Source organism: Rhododendron vialii, chromosome 3a (assembly GCF_030253575.1).
Source record: "Rhododendron vialii isolate Sample 1 chromosome 3a, ASM3025357v1".
NCBI classification, from domain to species: Eukaryota; Viridiplantae; Streptophyta; class Magnoliopsida; order Ericales; family Ericaceae; genus Rhododendron; species Rhododendron vialii.
In genome coordinates, this window is record NC_080559.1 from 34831213 (window position 1) to 34853180 (window position 21968).

General features: G+C 38.2%; 3 protein-coding genes across 6 annotated transcripts; 2 read left to right on the forward strand and 1 right to left on the reverse strand.

Moving 5' to 3' along the window:
* Window positions 1-794: 794 nt before the first annotated feature.
* Window positions 795-4807, forward strand: LOC131320327 (uncharacterized). Its single transcript, XM_058350997.1, has 7 exons — window positions 795-1110; window positions 1726-1767; window positions 2300-2382; window positions 2503-2604; window positions 2687-2901; window positions 3735-3829; window positions 4300-4807. The coding sequence occupies exons 1-7, from the start codon at window positions 969-971 to the stop codon at window positions 4551-4553; spliced, it is 933 nt and encodes a 310-aa protein (XP_058206980.1). The 5' UTR covers window positions 795-968; the 3' UTR covers window positions 4554-4807.
* Window positions 4808-6779: 1972 nt separating this feature from the next.
* LOC131320326 (transmembrane 9 superfamily member 8-like) lies at window positions 6780-11410 on the forward strand. Of its 2 annotated transcripts, XM_058350996.1 has the most exons (7): window positions 6780-7113; window positions 8845-9009; window positions 9099-9208; window positions 9309-9417; window positions 9516-9628; window positions 9706-9856; window positions 9944-11410. In XM_058350996.1, exons 1-7 carry the CDS (start codon window positions 6988-6990, stop codon window positions 11099-11101), a joined length of 1932 nt encoding a protein of 643 aa, XP_058206979.1. In that variant the 5' UTR covers window positions 6780-6987; the 3' UTR covers window positions 11102-11410. The 2 variants fall into 2 exon arrangements, with proteins under 2 accessions (XP_058206979.1, XP_058206978.1); XM_058350995.1 differs by having other exon boundaries at window positions 6797-7113; window positions 9706-11410.
* Window positions 11411-13255: 1845 nt separating this feature from the next.
* Window positions 13256-20933, reverse strand: LOC131320330 (probable cyclic nucleotide-gated ion channel 5). 3 transcript variants are annotated; one of them, XM_058351000.1, is made up of 8 exons: window positions 20826-20933; window positions 19448-19532; window positions 18123-18726; window positions 17070-17282; window positions 16403-16716; window positions 15556-15667; window positions 14564-14800; window positions 13256-14062 (listed from the first exon to the last, which is right to left on the reverse strand). In XM_058351000.1, the coding sequence occupies exons 2-8, from the start codon at window positions 19504-19506 to the stop codon at window positions 13364-13366; spliced, it is 2238 nt and encodes a 745-aa protein (XP_058206983.1). In that variant the 5' UTR covers window positions 19507-19532; window positions 20826-20933; the 3' UTR covers window positions 13256-13363. The 3 variants fall into 3 exon arrangements, with proteins under 3 accessions (XP_058206983.1, XP_058206984.1, XP_058206985.1); XM_058351001.1 differs by having other exon boundaries at window positions 20697-20933; XM_058351002.1 differs by lacking the exon at window positions 19448-19532.
* Between the last annotated feature and the right edge of the window lie 1035 nt (window positions 20934-21968).

Below are 21968 nucleotides of genomic sequence, written 5' to 3' on the forward strand. Positions count from 1 at the left end.
CTTCCTCTATGTGCTAATTTGAATAATATATACGAGCGTTCCGGGAATACAAATAAAAACACAAAAAAAGACACTCCATCTCAACTATTGAAACCAATGGTTGAGATTAGAAGTTCACAAAAAATTACTTCTGGCCACAAAGAATTACGGCCAAGAGTAATTCTTTGGGGCCAATAGTAATTATTCACGGCCAAGAGTAATTCTTCGTGATCTCATCCTTTGATAAATTTTCTAGAGGATGATTAGTAATCATATCCTTCCATTCAAATTGGATTCTCTTTGACATTATCTTTTTACATCTACCAAAAAATATCAAAACCCTCCAAATCTCATTTGAATTTTCAATAAGAAAATATGTTATGGAAATTGTGAAGATTCGTTGAAAATTTTCACTCCGTGATTTGTGGGATGATTTGAATTTGAAGAAAAAATAAAATCGCGAGTCCAAAATTTATTTATGTGTAATGATCGTTCGAGCCGTGCCTAAACACGGACATGCACTAGTAAGTACTTAAAATGGAAACTAAGTACTTAAAAAATAAAAAATAAGAATCTTAACAAAACGAGACCTTATTTTGGTCAAAATCTGGGTTTTTGGGTCCAACTAGAGACAAGCTCGGTCCATGTGAATACAGGTCTAAGTTATGGCCCAATTGAATTTGAAGACCAGCCCAGTCCACATAGGAGTACTATTTCTTGGAAAACTTTTTTTTTAAAGCTTACACGTGCGTAGTTGCTCTGATTGACGTCGCGCGTGCGGGTTAAACCCCACCTTTGTTCTTGGTTTCAGACATAATAATAAAGGTGGTACCTTTTGCTTTGGAGCTGTTCAACCAAATTCTCCTTCTCTCTTTTCTTTTCTTTTTCTAAATATATACTGCTGTATTCGTTGATAATCATGTATATATAGACATAGAGACAGGAGATATAGATATAGACAAGTTTATAGATAGAGAGAGGATAACAGAATGAGTGTTTCTCTCACTGTAATGACCTTCAATCTTCTTGAAGATCAGCCGGAGGACAGTCCAAACTCGTGGCAGAGGAGGAGAGATTTGTGTCTCAGCGTTATCACCAGTTACTCCCCAAACATCCTCTGTACCCAACAAGGTATATATGTACATGTCTTTCTATGGATCTTGACTGTGAATTTGTGCTTTGTTCTTGCAATGGGTGATCTGGGTCAGTTTCCATTTGTGTTTTGGTGATGGATTTTGCCTCTTTTTTGGATCTTAAATAGTTGTGCAGTTGAATTGTTTGAACAAGAATCAACAATTTCTTTGAATGGTGCTGCCAATTTCTTTGAATGGTGCTGCGATTTGATTCTTTACTCGAATCAAGTCTTGACCCAAACTTAGATAAGAGTTACAAACCTTCCAAATCCTTCTCCGAAGGGAGAATCTTTTCTTTAGTCAAAGTTTTCCATGTTAGTAGTGGCTTTCGAATATACGAATTTGCGTAGATTTGACTCAAACTTGTGCTTAAATCTTGGATATCGTTTGGTGTACTTCGCATCAAATGAAGCTTTAATCCATTTAATTCATAATTTGGTATGGTGAAAATGTTCTAAGGGGAAAATTACATTTTGAGCCCCCTTCCTTTCGCTTTCTCGGAGTTTGTTGGGTTGGTTGTTATTGCTTCAGGTGTGTTATTTTAGTTTCTCTGACATCTTATTTAATTGCTTTTTCTTGTCATTGTCTTTGCTCTTTCTTTCTGAGTTTTCAGGTGTGAGTTCACAGTTGGAGTATCTTCAGCAGGGCTTGCCAGGTAATATCAGTGGCAATTTCATTTCTGTCCATCCCAAAACATATAACTGTAGAAGGGCAAGGTAGTTCATTTACTTGTTACTGGTAAAATTTTCGAATTTGTGTCACATAATTGAAATTAGGAAATCCTGACTATGTCAGTCGAGCTGATGAGACGTGTGGTTAGATGACATTGTGGATTATCATAACTTAAACCCCTCCTTTCCGGCTGTGACTGGGGATTCGATCTTCTCAATTAGGCCATGAAAAGGGCTTAATGCTTTCATCTAATGATTATAGACTGCCTCGGACGCCCCTGAACTTCCTGATGCTGATAACTTCTATGATATAACATCTTTTAAAATCAACTTGTTGGTGTTAATTGCAGGATGGGGGGTTAAGTAGATGTTGATAAACTTTGTAAACAATCTGTTTCTGGGTATTAGTGGGATAGAGTAATGATGGAACTTGTTATGATTGTTTGAGGACTTCAGAGTTATTATTTTTTTGTCTCGACTAAGAAACCATTGGACTTGTCTTCTTGAATCCACTAGGTTATGATCACTTTGGTATTTCGAGAAAAGGAGCTGAAGACACTTCAGACCAATATTGCACCATCTTTTATGACAAGGAGAAGGTCTCTTATTGTTTCCGTTTCTCTCCAATCATGATATTTATATCCGCTTGCTTTGTAAATAAGATATAGTTTCATAGATTAGGTTTGATAAATTTCTTTCTCCGTCCCTAATAAATGAAGGTAGAGCTGCTAGAAGGTGGGACCTTTTGGTTGTCAGAGTCACCTTCAGTCCCTGGAAGCACATCTTGGGGCTCTGAAGTTCCTTGTATTGCAACGTGGGCGATATCCTTTTTGCTTTAATGTGATATTTTGTTCCAAATTTATCTTTTTTGTTATAAATGTTTTTCCTTGACAAAATGTCTACACATTTCAACTAAAAGGAGTTGAGCCACCAGGTTTTTCATTTGAGATAGTAAATACAATCATGGACGAGTTCAGTCCTCGAGCCCGTAGGAGAAGTGCTTTACTCACATGGCAGCATATTGCGTCTTTGCCTCCTACCTTACCAGTTGTATATTGTGGAGGATTTAACACACAAAAGGAATCAACTACAGGACGTTTTCTTCTTGGGAGATCTAGGTATCATCCTTGACATGGGTATTTGATGCTGATAGGAAAATTTTTACTCCTGCAGTTATATTTTGCTGCATCGGTAATGTCCATGGATAATACAATAGAGAAGGTAATAATAATGCTGAGGTCATGTTTAGTGTAGGAGAGTAACAAATTTGTTCATTAACTAAAAGTAGTTCCTAGAAATGGTTGTTGAAACACCAACTGATCTCATTGTTGAGGTAAAAACCGTAAAATGTTTGTGTTATTTGCATTGCAATCCTAGTGCAATTGCATCACGGCATTCTTATTTGAGAAATAACCCATATCATCTTACTTACTACTCTAGTTTTACTGCTTTTATTTTCATAAAAAAAAAAAAAAAGACGGTGGCTAAGTTCATCTTTTGCTTATGACTTAGCTTTGATTGCAGTCTTTGTGGTGCATAGATACTGCCTTGTTTCTTTGGCAATCCATCTCTGCAGAATTACAGTGTCTGTCTGTTGTTCTCCTGATATGTGCTGAGAAGTGAGAACTGGCCCTTTGAAGATAATTTAACGGGAAATTCCATGTTCTGATGTCTCTAATTGCGCCCTTTTAGGAATAATCTGATGATAATTTTTTCTTCTCCATCTTCGAATATGAGACTTGTTTACACGTGATATTCTCTGCAATACAGATACAGTCATTTTGATGTTTCATTTGTAAAACTTGTTTTTTAAGCCTAGCAAAAAGCGCAGCTGCCGTTCTGGAAAACACTACACTTTTGTTCTTTTTATTGTACAAAACAGAACTTTTCCATTTGTTGGGTAGGCAACTGATTGCACAATTGCTCCTTTTTCTTGGCACTCTGCTCACAGGGAGCATGGAGTGGTAGGTGATATGAGGGATGTATGGCCCAACTCTCGGGTGAGGAAGAATGTCTCTCTCATTCGCACTTATCATGGCTTCAAAGGTACCAAATTCTCACCTGTGGACCGCTCTTTTAGGCTGTGCTTGAATCAAGATTTATCACGGGAAAACTAAATTTCTGCGAAAAATATTCAAAGTTTCAAACCTCTCTAGTTTTTTTTCCCCTATCTTTTGCCCTCTCTCTTTTTTTTTTCACCATTCCCAGATCACTCCACGTATCCATGATCCCTTACCCTTTGGATGGTGAAAAATGGTGGGGGGGAAAAAGAAATTTTAATTTTTCACTTGTTTGGATGAATGAAAGGGGTGAGAAATGGTGAAAATGAAGAGAAATAGGGGACTTATTTGTCTGGTCTTTTGTTTATCTCTGAAGTCTCACCAAATTGAGAGGTTTGGTGAGAATAACTCGGTTTTTTTCTCACCCTTCTCACAATTTGAAGGAGCTGTTAGTGGCATGACAACCCTGTTGAAACCACAGTGTCCATACCGTACTTGTTCTAATTTGAGTCTCAGGTGACAAGCAGGGAGCACTTGAATTCCTGAAGTTGATTTTCCGAGCTCTTTGCCTCTGCTGGGATCGCCAAACTCAGGATCTACACGTGGACTGGATTCTATTCAGAGGCCGATCTATGGTTCCCGCTTCATGTGAAGTGGTGAGCGACAATATGGACGGGTACTATCCATCCTCTCACTATCCGATATTTGCTGAGTTTATGCTTCCCCGGACAGTGAGATTGCTTGAACCATCTTCTCAGGATGCAAACTGAGATATCTATATTTTGACTCCCCGCCTTTTTTCGTACCTTTTCTGGTCCTTGCATATTAATTTTGGGCTTGTGGGTTATTTCTTGATTTCTTTGTTGTTCGCCTGTGTTTAGTCAAGCAAGTGAGCTATCAAAGATAGAATGTTTCGAATTCTTGTGAAAATATTCTTGGGTTTTTCTATGTTCAAAGTCAGCATTGGCGCCATGGAACCTCTCAATAAATTGTCATCCTCTTTTATACAACTCCATATTTTCCATTTTGGTATTCCCTTGGATATCTATCATCCTGCGTACAACACTTGCTATCGCATAAAATATCTAGGCCTTTGTTTCGTAGGTGTTTATATGAAAACGGAGATTGATAGTCAAGAGGGGATTGGGACTGGGATTGAGAGTAAGGCGCGATTAGTAGTGAATAGGCAGGGCACTCTCATGTTTGATTTACTGCAAGGGCAATATCGCCATTTTTGAAACATTCCATGGGCAGTCAAGTCGTTCGGCCTTGCAATACTTCGGACTGGATTACCAAACTCACCTCCCTTGGGTTTCTCAATCCAGTTTAACCCTATCTTCCAAAATTATAAGGCACATAATGGGGTGTAAGATAAAGGGAACCGCACTCAAACAATTGATCCTCCATCTGAGTAACCGCCTGTGAAGGTTTCAACTTAAACTCATAACCCGTTTTTTTTTTTTTTTTGGGGAGTGTTAGCGGGAGTTAGGAGAATTGAACCTAAGACTAGATGAATTTGCCCCTTGGAGAGTCGCGGGTCCTTGCCGGCCGCTGCATAAATGGTTACTCCTCGAAGAGTCAAAACAAGCACCCAACCACCCGAGCTTGCAAGTACTAGTTGTTAAATACCGCGTTTTCGGATTATTTAACAATCTTCTGCACTGTCATCTTCCCACATTTCTTACAATGGAGTGTTTGATTTTATTTATTGTGTGGAGTAGTTCTGAAGAAGAGTGAACAAGAATTGTTGTTTTACTTGACAGACAGACTGTCAGGTTTGTATTAATTTATGATTACTCCAATGCTTTTTCCAAATGACTAGTATTTTTAAATTCTAAGCCGTTGACTTGGTTGTATCGGGTTCAACAAATAATTAAGTGGATTAACATACTCCTAAGTTACATAGAAAGAATACATGCAATGTACTGTACTTACCCAAAAATATTACTTCTACTGTAATTTTCTTATCTTGAGTTCTAATAACACCGGCTCTCTTTATTTTTTCTTTTTTTTCTTTCCAAAATACCCCTATGAAAGCATTTGCGAGAACAATTTCGCTACAACCATCCGCAAACACTTGTACAAGCTTGTTGAGGTGAGCGAGTTTGTGCAGGAGTTGTTCACTCGTTCTTGGCACTAGGGCTTGGTCTTATTTCCACTTCTTTGGCACCCTTACCCATTGGTTCCGCTTCACCGACGATTACCGGTTAATAGATGCGTGTGATTGTAGAATTATTGTTGCAAAGAAATCCCAAGCTCCAAGTGATTTTGTAGCTTTTTTCTCCAAACTACACTACTACTTTGTCTCCTCAAGTTTTCTAACGTTTCCATAAAACTAACACAAAGGAGGATCATTTCCACTTGGTATTCTCTTGTCTTATATCCTACGAAAGAAGAGGGTATTTTCGGTGATTCAATTTGGTAAAGTGGACTAAAATGTGGAAACAAGAGGCAAATTGGAGTACATATTTTTTCCAAAGTGGAACAAACATATTTGGAAAACAAGGAGGGTTTAAGACTACGTTCTTGTAAATTTATTTGTCCAGAACTCATTTTAGTTTTTTTTATTTTTTGTTTTTCTTTTCGTCATAATTTTTGGAATTAATCGTTTGTTTAGAATCGGAAAAGTATAAAAATATGGTCCGATATTTAAAAAAGTTCATATAAGACGACACTTTAGACAAAAAAAAAATAGTTGTTTGATATAGTTTTACTTTTGGTCATAATTTTTTACTTTTAAGACTTCTCTCGTCGAGACGAATGATTAATACAAAAAATATAATAAAAATTAGAAAAAAACGAACAAATCACACAAAAACGAATAAAAAAATTTAAGTTTGCAGTTCCTTTGTCTTTTTCTTACGACGGAGAATTCCAATGGAAATTTTTTTCCAATCTTAATTAGAGTGCTCCTATTTTATTCCGGGATCTAATCTCGTCCGTAAATTACCTCCACTTTCCTTAAAAGATCAACGGCCGATCTGAGCTTTCATTTTACCATCTGTTATCTCATCTCTCTCTCTCTCTCTCTCTCTCTCTGTATTTTAACCCTCCAACTTGCAACGACTTGTTTGCCGTCCAAAACCAGAGCGATCGAAAAAGATATATGCGACTTCGAGAAGGAGAGAGAGAGAGAGAGAGAGAGAGTAAAGGCAGGCGAGCGTAACTGGATCTAGATCTTCCAACTTCTTCTGGCTGTGTAAAATGGAGATGATGTCGACTCGAAGACCTCATTTCGGATTACACCTATGGATCTCCATATCTATCATTCTCTTCGTCCAATCTCACTCCTTCTACCTCCCCGGTGTCGCTCCCGAAGATTTCCAGAAGGCAAGTCACCTGTAATTGGTGTTTTGTTATGTGTCGGTGTTAGATCTTGTTGATTCTGTGCTCTGACCTAACTGTTTTTTACCATGTGGTTTTATTGCGTAGTGGACTTTTTGGTCTCAGATCTGCTTCATCTGTGGCGTTATGGATATTAGAAATGCTCAGTTTGGCCTGAATTTTGTGAATATCTGCTCTTTCTCCGTTTAGGGCTTGGAGATCCATTCGATCAGTGTTTTTTATTTATTTATAGCGATGATTTTTCTGAATGTTGAATTGGGTTTTTTTCCTGTTGTTTTTTATGGAAGTGTATTGTAGTAAGGCTAGTGTGTGGTACTCTGCATGTATTTGTGTGTGTTGTATTGGTTTTTGTGCTGTGGGGTGAGCACGGACTGGGTTGGTCTGGTTTTGTGGTAAACCAAGAACCAAACCAATTCGTAAAACTCGTAGAACCGAAACAATGCAAATCATTAGACTATAGTTCGGTTTCGGTTTCAAACCACAGTTTATTTTGAGTTGAGATTATTTGTTTTAAAAGCATTTGAAAAAATAAAGTTAGATCACTAAAAGTGACTAAAATAGTTTGAAACTCACTGTAAGTCTCGAACAAAATATATATTAATAATATATGAGGAAAGTATATCATGGCTGAGCTTATTACAATCTAATGGTCCTAAATAAAATATCAACAAAATGTACTGTAGATTGTGGTTCGACTCGGTTTGGAACCAGAACCGTGAGAATAAATCTGCAAACCAAACAATTTAATTTGGTTTTTCATTTCTAAACAAGGACCAAACCACACAACTATAAAACCGAACCAAACTGATCGGTTCGGTTTGGGCTGGTTTGGATTGGATTTACAGGTTCTTTGCTGCACCCCGAAGTCAGTTAATACTGATAATAGGATGTCTCCTTAACTTATTGTGATCGTGAAACAGGTGTCATTATTGGGTAATGAGTTCTTTGCTATGTAGATTATATGAAGCTGAATGATTTGCATTCTGTTGGTGCACAATATATTTGAAAAATTGCGTCTTAGCACTTGTGTTAATAGGGTTTTCCTGCGCGATTTATACACTTGCAATGTTTGATTATGGACTCCAAATGGTGAATCATATTGTGAAACCAAAACGTCTGCAGATGAAATTGCTTTAGTTCTTTCATATAGATATTGTAGTAAGCGAGGCTTTGTTTGCTTTTAAAGAAGCTTACCCAGTCCCCTAACTACAGTAATAAAGCCTTAAACAGTGATAGTGCTCCAGATTTTGGCTGATTGGAAGCACATTTGAGAGAGTTATGGCTATTTCCTAGTAATTTGATGTATTTCACAAGCACGGAAGGTGCTTGAACTAAGATGTAGTTATGAGGTTCATTAGGAATGAAGTTACCTACTTGGCTTTGGTGGTTACTCTAGAATTTAATTCTCCTCGGGTCTCAGTTGCATCTCATTTCTCAAGCGTGCAGGATTTGTGAAATTAGTAACTTTTGTGTATTGAAGTATAAATAGCATACACATGCAGGACTTAAAGTTTGTGTATCGCAAGTGCATGCTTCCTTATGTTGGATTCGCAGTTTGTTGTGCAGGTTTTGTTATTAGTGACGGAGTGGGTTTTCTGGATGCTTAAAATCCGATATCTTACATCTTGCACTCTATTTGGTTTTGTTATGACTCATGAGCTATCAATTGAGAATTTGAGATATTTGGATGTTTCAAGTTTGCTCTATTTGTTACAGGGGGATCTTTTGAAGGTGAAAGTGAACAAATTGACCTCTACAAAAACACAGCTTCCGTACTCCTACTATTCACTTCCATACTGTCCTCCCGAGAAAATAGTTGACAGTGCTGAAAATCTGGGTGAGGTCCTTCGTGGCGATCGTATTGAAAACTCTCCCTATGTGGTCAGATCCTAATCTCAAATATTTTTCTTTTGCCCTTTGTGCCTTCTTAGTGTGTTGTTAAATTGCTTATTGAAGTTGTACATTTGCAGTTTAAAATGAGAGAACCTCAAATGTGCAATGTTCTATGCCGTGTAACACTTGATGCAAAAACTGCCAAGGCATTCAGGGAAAAGATAGATGATGAATATCGCGTGAACATGTGAGTTGCTTGTTTTGAAACAACCTTGAATACAAAATTGAATTCTATACTGCTCAAGTTTTGGGAAATCTAGTCCTCATACGTTTTGCATCTTTTGCAGGATTTTGGATAATCTTCCTCTCGTTGTTCCCATTAGAAGGATGGATCAGGAATCAGCTATTATTTATCAACACGGCTTTCATGTTGGCCTGAAAGGACATTATACCGGAGTAAACAGCAAACCCATAACATTGTTCTTCAATTTTCTGCAAATTTTAGTCTGAGTAGTTTCTTAGATGAGAATTTCTCTAAACATCACTATTTTCAGACCAAGGAAGAGAAGTACTTCATCCATAACCACTTGGCATTCACAGTAAAGTTTCACAAGGATCCACAAACAGAATCTGCGAGGATTGTTGGGTTTGAAGTCAAACCATTCAGGTTATACGCATCACAGTTTTCCTCATTGTAGTGTTAAAAGGTATCTCTTGGACCTGTTGCTCACAACTTTTTTACAGCATTAAGCATGAATATGAAGGCAAATGGAGTGACAACACCCGTTTAGCAACCTGTGATCCCCATGCAAAACGTTCGGTTACCAACTCAGAATCTCCTCTAGAGGTTGAAGATAAGAAGGAAATTATCTTCACGTACGATGTTGATTTTCAAGTAAGCTCCTCGATCTCATACTTCAAGAAAATAACATCCCTGTTAATGTTTTCTTACAATTGTCTTGCCTCTTCTTCCACTATACAGGAAAGTGATGTGAAATGGGCTTATAGATGGGATACCTATCTTCTAATGGCCGATGATCAAATTCACTGGTTCTCAATTGTCAATTCATTGATGATTGTCCTTTTCCTCTCTGGAATGGTAGCAATGATCATGCTGCGTACATTGTACCGTGATATTTCCAAGTACAATCAGTTAGAAACCCAGGAAGAAGCCCAAGAAGAGACAGGCTGGAAATTGGTTCATGGGGATGTTTTCAGACCACCCACAAACTCAGATCTCCTGTGTGTTTATGTTGGGACAGGTGTCCAGTTTTTCGGAATGATACTTGTCACTATGATGTTTGCCGTTTTTGGGTTTCTGTCTCCTTCAAATAGAGGTGGTTTGATGACAGCCATGCTTCTGCTGTGGGTATTCATGGGCCTATTTGCCGGGTACTCTTCTGTCCGCCTTTACAAAATGTTCAAAGGAACCGAATGGAAGAAAATCGCCCTCAGAACAGCTTTCCTGTTCCCGGGATCTGTATTTGCTGTTTTCTTCGTATTGAATGCTCTAATTTGGGGGGAGAAATCCTCAGGAGCCGTTCCCTTTGGAACTATGTTCGCTCTGGTGGTTTTATGGTTTGGCATTTCAGTCCCACTTGTTTTTGTTGGAGCTTACGTAGGGTTTAGGAAACCAGCACCTGAGGATCCAGTGAAAACTAACAAAATCCCAAGGCAGATTCCAGAACAGGCTTGGTACATGAACCCAGCTTTCTCTATCCTTATTGGTGGCATACTTCCATTTGGAGCCGTATTCATTGAGCTCTTTTTCATTCTCACCTCAATCTGGTTGCAGCAATTCTACTACATTTTCGGATTTCTCTTCATCGTGTTCGTCATTTTAATAATTACGTGCGCCGAGATTACAATTGTGCTATGCTATTTCCAGCTGTGCAGTGAGGACTACCTTTGGTGGTGGAGATCGTATCTGACTTCTGGATCTTCGGCTCTATACCTGTTCTTATATGCTGCTTTCTACTTCTTCACAAAGCTTGAGATTACAAAACCGGTTTCTGGGGTCTTGTACTTTGGGTACATGCTGATTGCCTCCTATGCTTTCTTTGCACTCACCGGAACAATTGGTTTCTATGCATGTTTCTGGTTCACAAGGCTCATTTACTCATCGGTGAAGATTGATTAAGTTGTGCAACCAGAAGGGTATTATCTCACGTTGAAGGCTTCAGTTTTGAAACCTTCAACAATAGAAATTCTCTCTTTTTGTTTCCTATAAACTTCTTGATACGGGTACTTTGGATGTGTCGTAGTTCTCCTTTCTGTTTAGTTTCTGTTTTTCTTGTTTCGCTGTCACTCTGAATTGAGGCATTTTGGAGGATGCTCAAGCAAGATCCCTGTTATCATTAGCTACCTATTCTAGAATGGATGAAGGATTTTTTGTATTATCAACAGGTATTTTTATATTAATTTTCGAAGGTAATCTGTCCTGGAAAAACTCATTCTTTTTATGTTTGCCTTTGTTTCCTTCGTGAAAGATGTTTGGGTATGATTTGTTTATCCCGAGTATGGTTTTCTGCCAGATAAATGTATGGTTGAAGGAATTATTTGTTTCTGGATCCTCGCATGTAAATGAAAGCTATTCTTTCCCATTTTAAGTCATTGTGTTCTCGAACAGGGGTTTAAACATGTGGATTTGAAATTTATTCAAGTATTTTATGGCCAGAATTGGGAGAGGTAAGCCAAAATGACCCGAATACAAGCGTATTTGATATGAAATTCCAAAGTGAAAGGGGGATATTGTTGGTTGGTTTGTGAAGTACTCCAATAATTTTGCTGACTCGTTTTACCATTAGGTTTTGGCAGTTTTGAAATTGTTGAAAACTGAGTGCAACCAAGATCAACAAATAAGCCTTCTGCTATGCGTAATAAACTCGCTACTAATTTTTAAGAAGACTAGTGAGAATTATTTTCATTCCTTATCTAAGCAAACATAAAATTCAATACAGAACGGAGCAAGGGCAAAACGCAGAGAGAAATTCACTATTTAGCTTGACGAAGAACAGATTTTCCGTGGATTCTCTCCACCGCTCTTGGACAGGCTGGGAAGCAGAGCAATGTACAAGCTCTGAACGAAGAACAGAGCAACAATCAATGAACAAACTGTCAAAATTCAGAACACACCTCATCGAATCTGCACAAGATTATAACTCAGTTTTCAGTGGAATTCTATTCAGCCCTGACCCAAGGAAACAGATTCTCTGTGGATTTTCTCCACCTCAAAACAGAGCAAGCCAGAAGCTCTGAACTTAAAACAGAGCATGAATTAATGTACAGGCTGTCCAATTCACACCATTCCTCCTCGAATCCGCACCCAATAATTACTCAGCTTCCTGCAATTATTACTCTTCAATGCTGTACTGAACCAACAGATTCTGCTCTGGGAAGCCCAAACCAATCCACGGGTAACATTACCAAATCACCCCCGCACAAAAACTCAGAGCATAATCCGAAGCAAGAAAAACAGGACATGGAAGGAAAACATGAAAAGTCTGAAAACCCATTAAAGTAAAAAGAAAATAACCACAATCTAGACACCCCAAACCGTGGGAGCCACCACCGATTTCCTGCAAAACGACCAAAACAACCCTGAACAAAGCGATCAAAGCTTACATACACACCAGGGCATTTTTGATAAATTGCTGACTTCGTCGCTTACATGTACGGAGGATGTCAATCCTCCTTAAGGAAGACAGGAAGGGACGAGGAAAGTAAAATCAGCCATATAGTTTTCATTTTGAATGCAGCTTTGCAGCCTCCACTCTCCACCGCATCTCTAAAAAACCCGCTTGTTTGGCCAGATAGGTGCATTGAATCAATTTATATGTTCGAAGTAAACAAAAAACCGTGTTTGGATATTGACGGTTCTATATATATACGATTCTACAAAAGTGTGGGATAAATACTATGGGAGGTAGGATTATATATTCGTGATATATATTCATTCACTAATAGTTGCCTCAACCAAATGCCTTAATGTGTACGTATCGCATAAACAATGGTCAACCAAAAAATTTTTTTAAGTAAAGGAGTATATTACCAAGGAGGCATTAAGGGATTGCCGCCTGTATACAATAAAATGCCACAAGACAAAAAGACCATATACACTTGCACTCCTGTGCGATTGAAAAAGCTCAAACCAATCTAAAAATTGGTCAACAATGGTCATCCAATGGATTCCCAAAATGTTGCCGGTTACTGTAACGAAGTCATGACTCATGACTTGTGAGACTTGTCAAACTCAAATTCTTGATGCAGAAAATGTTTACGATCCAAAAAAATATGCAATACCAAGACAACTATGATAGGATATATGGGTAGATTAATAAATCTTGTTATAAGTTTACAACAGTGGTCTTCAAATTCAAAAGCATTCCCAAGATATACAAAATCAATCAGCATCAGCAGAAAAATCCGGCTCAGGAGGCTTCTGCAATTTCACCAAGTCCCTCGCACTCTTGAGATTCCGATTCCTGTGGACCCCACGAAGAGCATTCGCGGCAAATCTTGAAGCCAAGAAGGTGGCACCAAGGCTGTATGAGCCTCCAACGCCACCACCATTGCTGCTGCCTCCAGCCAACCCTTCTGCTTCTTCCTCCTTCCGACGGAGTTCCAGAATTTTCCGCTTCGAATACCGCCGCCACGCTGCCTGGATAAAGCAAGCCGCCCAAGTCCGCCACTGCTGAGAGTAAAAACGGAAGGTGTGTTGAACTTGCCTACTGTGGAGCCGCCTGAACTGACTCGCCACAAATTTCAACTCCTCAGCTATCAGGGCAAATGCCTCCACTTCGGTTAAAGCCTTTACTGTTCGAGTTGAAGAAGGTAGGTTAGCACCAGATTTGGGGTCTAGTGCCCATGTTAGAAGCTCCTCTCCACAAAAATCCCCTTCTCTCAGTACACCTCGGTTGAAAAATCCGCTTCTTCCACCGTCAGTGGTCACACTCTCTAGGCGACCGCGTATGATGAAAAGCATCTCATCAACTGGATCTCCTTCTCGAACTATATAGGTGTTCTCTGTGTACAAACATGGCTTTAGTCGCTCACAAATGGCATCCAGCAACCTTTCGTCCATATTTTCAAACAGAGGAACCTACAAGCAGAGATTGCACCCGAAAGGCATATACTTTTAGTTGGTTCCATGAATTCAAGTACCAAAACAGAACACTACGGAAATATTTATGCATTTCAATGCTTGGCAAATCTCGTTCACATATAACTGGAAATAGGAGTATTTCTGCCCACAAGTCGAACAGGACCTAAACTTGTTACAGCCTCATTCCAACATCTAAAATTGTGCAAAGATTAGCAAAATTCGAAAAGTAAACAGCAATGCTAATTTTGTTTTCCTCGTTTTCTTCTTGGATTGGGGTCCATGGGGATGAGGATGGAAGTCGTGTTCCTAATTATTTGGCGCTTCAAAAATCGTGACTTTTATAATATATGAAGACAAATCATAAATTTTATTAATACATGAAGATTAAATATACAAATGAGGATACATTGAATATGCTACCGTTGGAGAGAATGTTACAGACATTGATGCCAATGGCTATAAGCATCAGAAGCAAATGAAATAGGAGAGAAAAATTACCCTCTTCACCAAAGCCAGACAAAGATGTCGCTTGATGTCCCTTCTAAGATCCTTTGGTAGACTCTGAACCAAGTTCTCTTCATCTACTCCACGTGTTTCCAACCACTTGTACTGATCATACCGTCTTACCCGCTCCCTGAGATCTTGTGGGAGCAATCGATGGTGCATCCACTGCTCTGAGTCACGTCTTTTGACCCTCATCTCCTCAAGCCGAATAGTAAGAGACTGAAGGTATGTCTATAACAACAGAAGACCTATGGAATATCAGCACAATGAAGAATAAAGCAAATACACAAAGAATGCACGACAGTACGACACCAACTTAGTGGTGCAACATGAATGCTTTCGTTGACAACTTACACCCAAGGTTTTGAATACCGTACCTGCTAGAGTACCGGTTTTCCTTACATATCGATACTAGTGAGATACCAGGTACCATTTCAGATTTATCACTATTAGTGTTAGTTTTCCACATGAAAGAATTTATTCGCATAATATACACATTTATTAAAAAGAAAAAGAAAAGTTGTCTGGTGTCGTCCTGTACTGAAAAGAAAAAATAAATTTAAAAGTAGTCCGGTGCTGTCCGGTATTTGCAGTACCGTTCGGTACTGACTGGTATCATCGGTCCCCACCGGTATTTGACCTGGAACGAAATTAGAAGTGTAGGGTACCGGATTTGGATGATACTGGTACGCCGGTACGGTTTGGGATTCAAAACCTCAGATTTCACAATGTTTTTGAATGAGGAAGAAGAGTTAGGGTCGGCAACATTATGTATCACTAGGGTTTTACAAACAATTGCACCGTTAGTTGAATCCATGGATTAGTGGTCCTCGGGTCCAATAGCAATCAAACTTCAAAAGCCCAATAGTTTAACCCCAAAAATACCGCAACACCAAAAGAAAACGAAGAGAGAAAATTTTGATTTATGGAAGATTGAAACTCAATTACATTGCCATCATAGAAGAACAAGATAGCTCTAACGTTACCTGCATGTTGCCTATCAATAAAGCAAAGAGGATGAGCCCAAATATGGCTAATGCAATGGAGAATATCGACTCTCCGGGATAGGTGCTAGTTTGAAGTCCCTGGCCAAGAGTACTGTAGAGAGCAGAATAAATGATAAGTGGTGATTCTTTGAGATATAAACATATGTTAGGTATGGCAGTTGCAATTATTGTGGTATGCAGATGAGGGCAACAAACAGCCTGCAATGCCAAATCAGACTCTGCCCATATACAAAAGCTACCCATACAGTGAACTAAAGTACCTAACATTGACATGCTTCAACACCCAATAGACTTTAAACTGCAGATAAAGAGTTGGAAAGAATACGTATCACCTTGAGCAGAACCAGACCAACTAGATAGCAAGCAGCTGTACTGAAGGCACTAAGTATCTAAAATAATTGAGTGCAAGCTACTATACTTAAGCTTAAGAAGTAGTACATCAAAAACCTAGAATGGACATGCTCCTCTTCATCTTTACCTTCAAGACCATCTTCAGCCCCCACTGTTCAAGCACTACACCGTAATGTGCCACTGCTTATATGGAATGATTGCATTTTTTATACTTGACCAATCGTGAGACATGAGTTTTGAACAAATCACATAGTAATAAGCATTTATAAGATTGATTTCAAATAAAAAAAGATCCAAATTGAATTGAATCGTAAGACAAGAGCCACAAATCGGAAGTTCTCAACAGAAAGGGTCATGAAAAATAATCATACCAAACTGCAAATCACACCAACTTCTAACCCAAAAGTAAAAAGATAATCAATGATACACGCTATTTCAAAATCGAAACTATTTAAGAATAGGAAGGATTAATAACCTCAAGTTCTGCAGTCCCCACCACAGACAGTAACAATATTTAGATATGAACTTCTTGGAGAAAACAATGCCAGACGACAAAGCCTGGCTGAAGATTCCAAAATCGAACGGTGGATTATCATTATCACCATCAACAGGGCAAGCACGAGTAAGAACTGAATTACTGATATTCTTCCAGGCATCATAGCCTTCCATGTCCTGGTTGCCACAATATAAGAAATTTGTATGGCATTCTCCACTAGCATTCTTACAAGCCTTCTGCCAACATGTATCGTAACGTTCTACAGATAATAAGTACCAGAATGCCCCAACTATCTGTGCAAGATCCATCCAACAGGAAGAAATATGTCATTCAATGCGCAATGGCTGTTTGACAAATATAAATGAATGCAGCTACACTAGAATGGATTACAAAGAATTCAGTTTGCAATAGCTATCACTCCAATCAGAGGTCATCAATAAGATCATATCCATATCAAGGCGATGCAAAATTATGATGCAAGATTTCAGCAAAACCGACCATAAAATAATCATACAATAGACATCTATAGCACATAGCAACAAAAATATGCTTTGGAGAGGTTTCGTATGTTGAACACAAGGAGTGAAATAGAGAGAAATGAACCGTAAAAATAACAAAAGGCCTCCTGACATGAAGAGTCACTTACATGGCTAGCCAACATGTATAAAAGCAAATAGTATACAGCACCAGCCCATGCAGTTTGAGCAATGACACCCGCAGTCCTTTTCAATTCAGAAGTTAGGGGTAGGATTCGGACAAACCGAGGAATATACTGGAGCAAGACAATAAAAAGCAATGCTTGTTTTGTTGTTAGTACATCTGAACCTTTTGACCTCTGCAGAAATCTGAAGACCACAATCTGCACAAAATGAAAAGTACTGTTAAACTATCCCTACTGATATCCTGCAACTCAGATCTAATATGCAACCCAACAATGTAACTTATTTCATGTTGCAGTCCTTGTGAAATCAGTGGAGCTATTACTCAGCGTCAGTCCTATCAGTGTGCCAACAGTGGTGGACTGCATAGAGGCCTTTGTTCTGCCTTTAAACATGAAGTATGTCGCAGCCACTAGAGGGCTGAAGGTAATTACCATGTATTTTTTTCCTGTTTTGAAGGAGAAGAGGGAGGGAGGCAGGAGGAAAAGGAGGCAAGAATAAATTCCTTTTGCCATCAACTAAACTCTTTTATGTAGCCTATGATCAAAGTAGCATAGCTACTGTAAAATCAGAAATGTCATTCAGAACTTTCTGTAAACTGATCAAAAGCTACTGGTCATAACAAATTGCTAGTTGCATTCTAGTTGTGATGCGTCCTTATTGTCCACAAAAGATTGCTCTGGGCATGTCCTATCGTGCCCCAATCATATTCCACACATGCCTATGATGCTGATATGATACACTGGATAATCTTTATAAATAAAAAAAGAAGAAGCCTGATTAAGCATGTCTCACAAGTTCAGCAATGCAGAATCCATAGACATCAAGGATAGTAATAACCTTTGAAGCAAAATAAATCATAGAATAGGTATAGTTTCATACTTCTAGGCTTCTAGCTGTCAACATAAAAGATGCCCATGACAGAAATAACCATATAAGAAACTCATCTTTAGGTGGAACCCCGTAGCCAAAAACTTGAAACAAAGGCAAGCATGCAGCCTGAAATGATAGAAGTTACAAAAGCAAAAGTAAGTCTATACCTGTGGAAGGGGAAGAACAGCAAGAAAATCAATGATAAAATAGCACCGGAGGTACCGCTTAGCTATTTGAGCATGATCTATCACAAGTTCACCTCGTCCAAAAACCCGAGAAGATGGGGCAATGTAAGCTGTTCTGAATTGCAGTGCCATGTGAAGAAGGTAGAAAGCATCAATTACCGTTCGGAATGTTGTAGCTATGATTGCCAATTTTCGGTCTATACCTAGACAGTAAGAGTCGTAAGACGACTCAGACGACCGATTGAAGACTAGAAGATAGAAAAACAGAGGATCCACAAATACTGCCAGAATACATGATGCAACAAAAAGTTGATTCCACAACTGAAGGAATTTATCTTGAGGATCAAATATATTCTTCTCTGATACTTTAAGATCTTCTGGAAACACTGCTCGAGAAACACCAAATCTAAGTGATCGACCAATGGACTTCAGTCCCTCAGATCCTTTTCTCATCCCTCTCTTGAAGGACTTTGAAGGGGTACTAGCAGCATGACCGCCACATGCTAACCCTTCAATGCCAAATGTACATTTGTTCATTCCAGCAGAAGTAGAAGGTGATGATAATCTAGAATCCAAGTCATCCAACCTGAAAATATCAAGCCAACATGGCTAATATTAGACGCGAAGTGAACCTTGTAAATATTAAACATTTGAAATTTATATTCTTTATCCCTCAGAAATGCCTACTAACTAGCAGGTAAACCCCAAAGGGTTGGCCTAGAGGTCAAGGCCCGGGGATTTAGGGTTTGCTGCCTCCTAAGATCTCAGGTTCGAAAGAATCGAAACCTCTTAGGTGCTATCAACTCCTTTGGGACAAGTCCATATAGAGTTTTGCTTTGGCTTTATTTGGGACCCCTACAAGTGGACAATGGGATAGGTTCCCAAGATTAGTCGAGGTGTGGATAAACTGGCGCGAACACCTGAATTATAAAAAAAAACAAAACAAAAAACCTATTACCTCCATCCCAAAATAAATGTTGGTCCGCAAAACAAGGACTTAAAATACTACGTTTTCTACAAGAAAAAATTCTTATTTTTTTTCGTAAATTAAAAAGACCCATGGATATTTAGTAAATTGTTGGAAAATGTTTAAATTTTTCTTTAGAAGTTCGTATTATTTTTAAGTTTTTGTTTTGCGGATTGGACATTTATTTTGGGACGGAGGGAGTACTAACTACCATGTAGAAGTAAGTTCATGGAACGCACCAGATTTGGACCAACAGATTTTGCCAAATAAAAGTAAATAACTAAAAATAATTCATGAACTCCTATGTTATAGAGAACAGTGAGGCAAAAATATGTGGTACCTTACGAATTTCTCTTGCTGACCACCCAAAAACTGTGTTTTGGAACCACAATCGAACATTTTATTCAACAGTTATATAATACCAACTGCATCCAGCAACAAAGTCGAATTTAAGGAACTATCTACATGGCACAAAGATAAAACATAATCTGCTTTATGGCAAGAAAACTACTCTCTAGTCCTTCAAGAATGGGTTTTAGCCATCAACGCCAGGTTTCCAGGCAGGTATCTATTTTAATGGTTGTACTGGTAAAGTAGTAAACCATCAAAAAGTAGTTCATATAATCTGCATCTAGAAATTGATCATAAAAACGAAACTACTCGTGAATCCACTTTCAAGTTAATTACCTAATATGAAACTGTAAGGTCGTTGCGAAAGAACTTATTAATATTATCATATTACCTCAAGTTTAATTAATCACAATTGTGAGCTAGATGGTCAAATTCCAAGACTCAATCCTAATTAGCTCGTTTGATTTGCTAATTGATAGTTGCAATAAATAAATAAAAACTAAAATCCGCAACCCATCTACAAGCATGTGTAATCCACATGGCACTCAGGCACTCTACCCTAAGTTAGACAAAATAAAGAAGAATTAACTTCACCTTATAACCTCTCCAATTTTACTCCCCTCTTCTCTCTCCAACCTTCTTTCTACCTAAATTATCTTTTTCACTCCTTTTCCTACCTTAATTTTCCAAAAAAAAGACTATTGACTGTCATTCGAATAGATACTTTAGACTCTCAAGTCTTAAGGACTCCAAAAGAAAACCTTTTCAAAAGTACCCTCCCTTCTACACTAACGTTGTTTTAGCACGTCCTGTCACAGTATCACCTCCCCTTGCACCTTATTACAATAACCTTAATTTAGCACGTCCTATCACAGTCTCACCTCCCCTTAATCGTCACGGGACATATGCTTGTTAATTTTACTTTTTTTTTTCTTTTTAATCCTATATGCTTGTTTATTTAATCCCTTCGTTTTCTACATCAGTCAATCATTACAAACAGATTCATTGACGCTCACATCCTCCAATTCAAAAACTTTCCTAATTCAGTAAAACTCCAATCTCGTCACGCCGCCTTTTCGCCTAAATGAACTGAACGAAGACGAGAGCAGTAAGACGGTAAACAAGTACTACAAGCAATAGTAAGAACTCATCGCAAAAATCACAAAGTGGACAGATTCAAGCCTCGATGTACCGTGAAAAGGATAACTAAACAAAAAAAAAAAAAAAAAATTACTCACATGTATTCAACAAAACCTAAAATGAGTAGCACGAGGCATGTGCAAGGAGATGAAGAGAGATAGTGATGGCGTGAAATTAGATGTGATGAGGCAGCGTAGACGATCGGAGAGGTTGGGGGTTTAACTTACAGAGGAAATATTCAGATTCATCAGTTACGACTTGGAGTCCATGAGAGAGAGAGAGAGAGAGAGAGAGAGAGAGGTACGACTTGGGGCGTGCTCTTCTGCGAGAGGTAGGCGAGGGAGAGAGGGATGAAAATGTAATAAAAATAAAAAGGATAATAGTAAATGAGGACAGAATTTTATTAAATTTTATGCGCCCCTTTTATAACCAGAGGGAGTCCGTGAGCTGAAGTCAGAGAATGAAGTTGGAAAATGACCAGTCAGCAGCCATTTTTGTTTTTTCAGAAAAAGGCAGGTATACTATATTTTTACACTACATCCTACGTGGGGTTTACTTCAGATTTCATAAAAATTTTGAAAAATATTTATAAATTTTGAAATATTATTTTATGGGATTCTGTAAAAAATCAGCTCTAACGCATAACGGTACGTATTACTTCTGGATTCGTAGAAGTGAAACTGCTTAACTGCGGATAAAGCTGATTTTTTACAGGGCTCTATAAAACAATACTTTCAAATTTATAGGTATGTTTTCGAATTTTTGTGAAACCCGAAGTGAGTCTCACATAAAATATAGGGTAACATATAGTGTAACTATATATTCTGTTTTTTTTAATAGCAGTGCTACGTATAGATATTCAAATGTACGTAAATCGAACACGAATGTGTGAGTTTGTACACTTGAATTTCACACGATAATATATGAAATGGGTTTAGATTCTATTCGGTCAAAGTTATGTACTGGACGATATTGTCCTAATTAATAGTTTAGATTTGCTCGGGTACTCTTTTTTTCTCAAAAACCCTTACCAGTAGGCGGTAAGAGATGTGTCTAAAATTAAGACCAAAGAAGATCCAATTCCATATGGAATTTACCCACATTGAATGGCGCAAACACATACGTATTTGAATCTGTGTCCAAAATATTTTCCTTTTTCTATTTTTCTTATCTTCTTGTGGTTTTTTGTTTTCTGTTTCAGTCTTCAGAATATATAAAAAGAATATTCTTTCATCGACAAAAAACAAGTAACTAAAAAGATAATATTATAATTTTACGTACATGAAAATTAGAATGAGTGCGCCTATAACTAAGAGGAGTGTGAATAAACACTACTTGATCTTCCCAGCCCACGATATTTGCCATCTACT

Excerpts from the sequence above, each read along its gene's own strand:
- LOC131320330 (XM_058351000.1), bottom strand. The coding sequence starts at position 19,506 with ATGTTCGATTGTGGTTCCAAAACACAGTTTTTGGGTGGTCAGCAAGAG. Across the intron at positions 15,668-16,402 it reads TGGGGACTGCAGAACTTGAG|TACTCTTGGCCAGGGACTTC; the intron begins GTTATTAATCCT and ends TGCTCTCTACAG. Across the intron at positions 14,063-14,563 it reads GTCTGGCTTTGGTGAAGAGG|GTTCCTCTGTTTGAAAATAT; the intron begins GTAATTTTTCTC and ends CTCTGCTTGTAG.
- LOC131320327 (XM_058350997.1), top strand. The coding sequence starts at position 969 with ATGAGTGTTTCTCTCACTGTAATGACCTTCAATCTTCTTGAAGATCAG. Across the intron at positions 1,111-1,725 it reads CATCCTCTGTACCCAACAAG|GTGTGAGTTCACAGTTGGAG; the intron begins GTATATATGTAC and ends CTGAGTTTTCAG. Across the intron at positions 3,830-4,299 it reads CACTTATCATGGCTTCAAAG|GTGACAAGCAGGGAGCACTT; the intron begins GTACCAAATTCT and ends TTTGAGTCTCAG.
- LOC131320326 (XM_058350995.1), top strand. The coding sequence starts at position 6,988 with ATGGAGATGATGTCGACTCGAAGACCTCATTTCGGATTACACCTATGG. Across the intron at positions 9,010-9,098 it reads TTGAAAACTCTCCCTATGTG|TTTAAAATGAGAGAACCTCA; the intron begins GTCAGATCCTAA and ends GTACATTTGCAG. Across the intron at positions 9,418-9,515 it reads TGAAAGGACATTATACCGGA|ACCAAGGAAGAGAAGTACTT; the intron begins GTAAACAGCAAA and ends CACTATTTTCAG.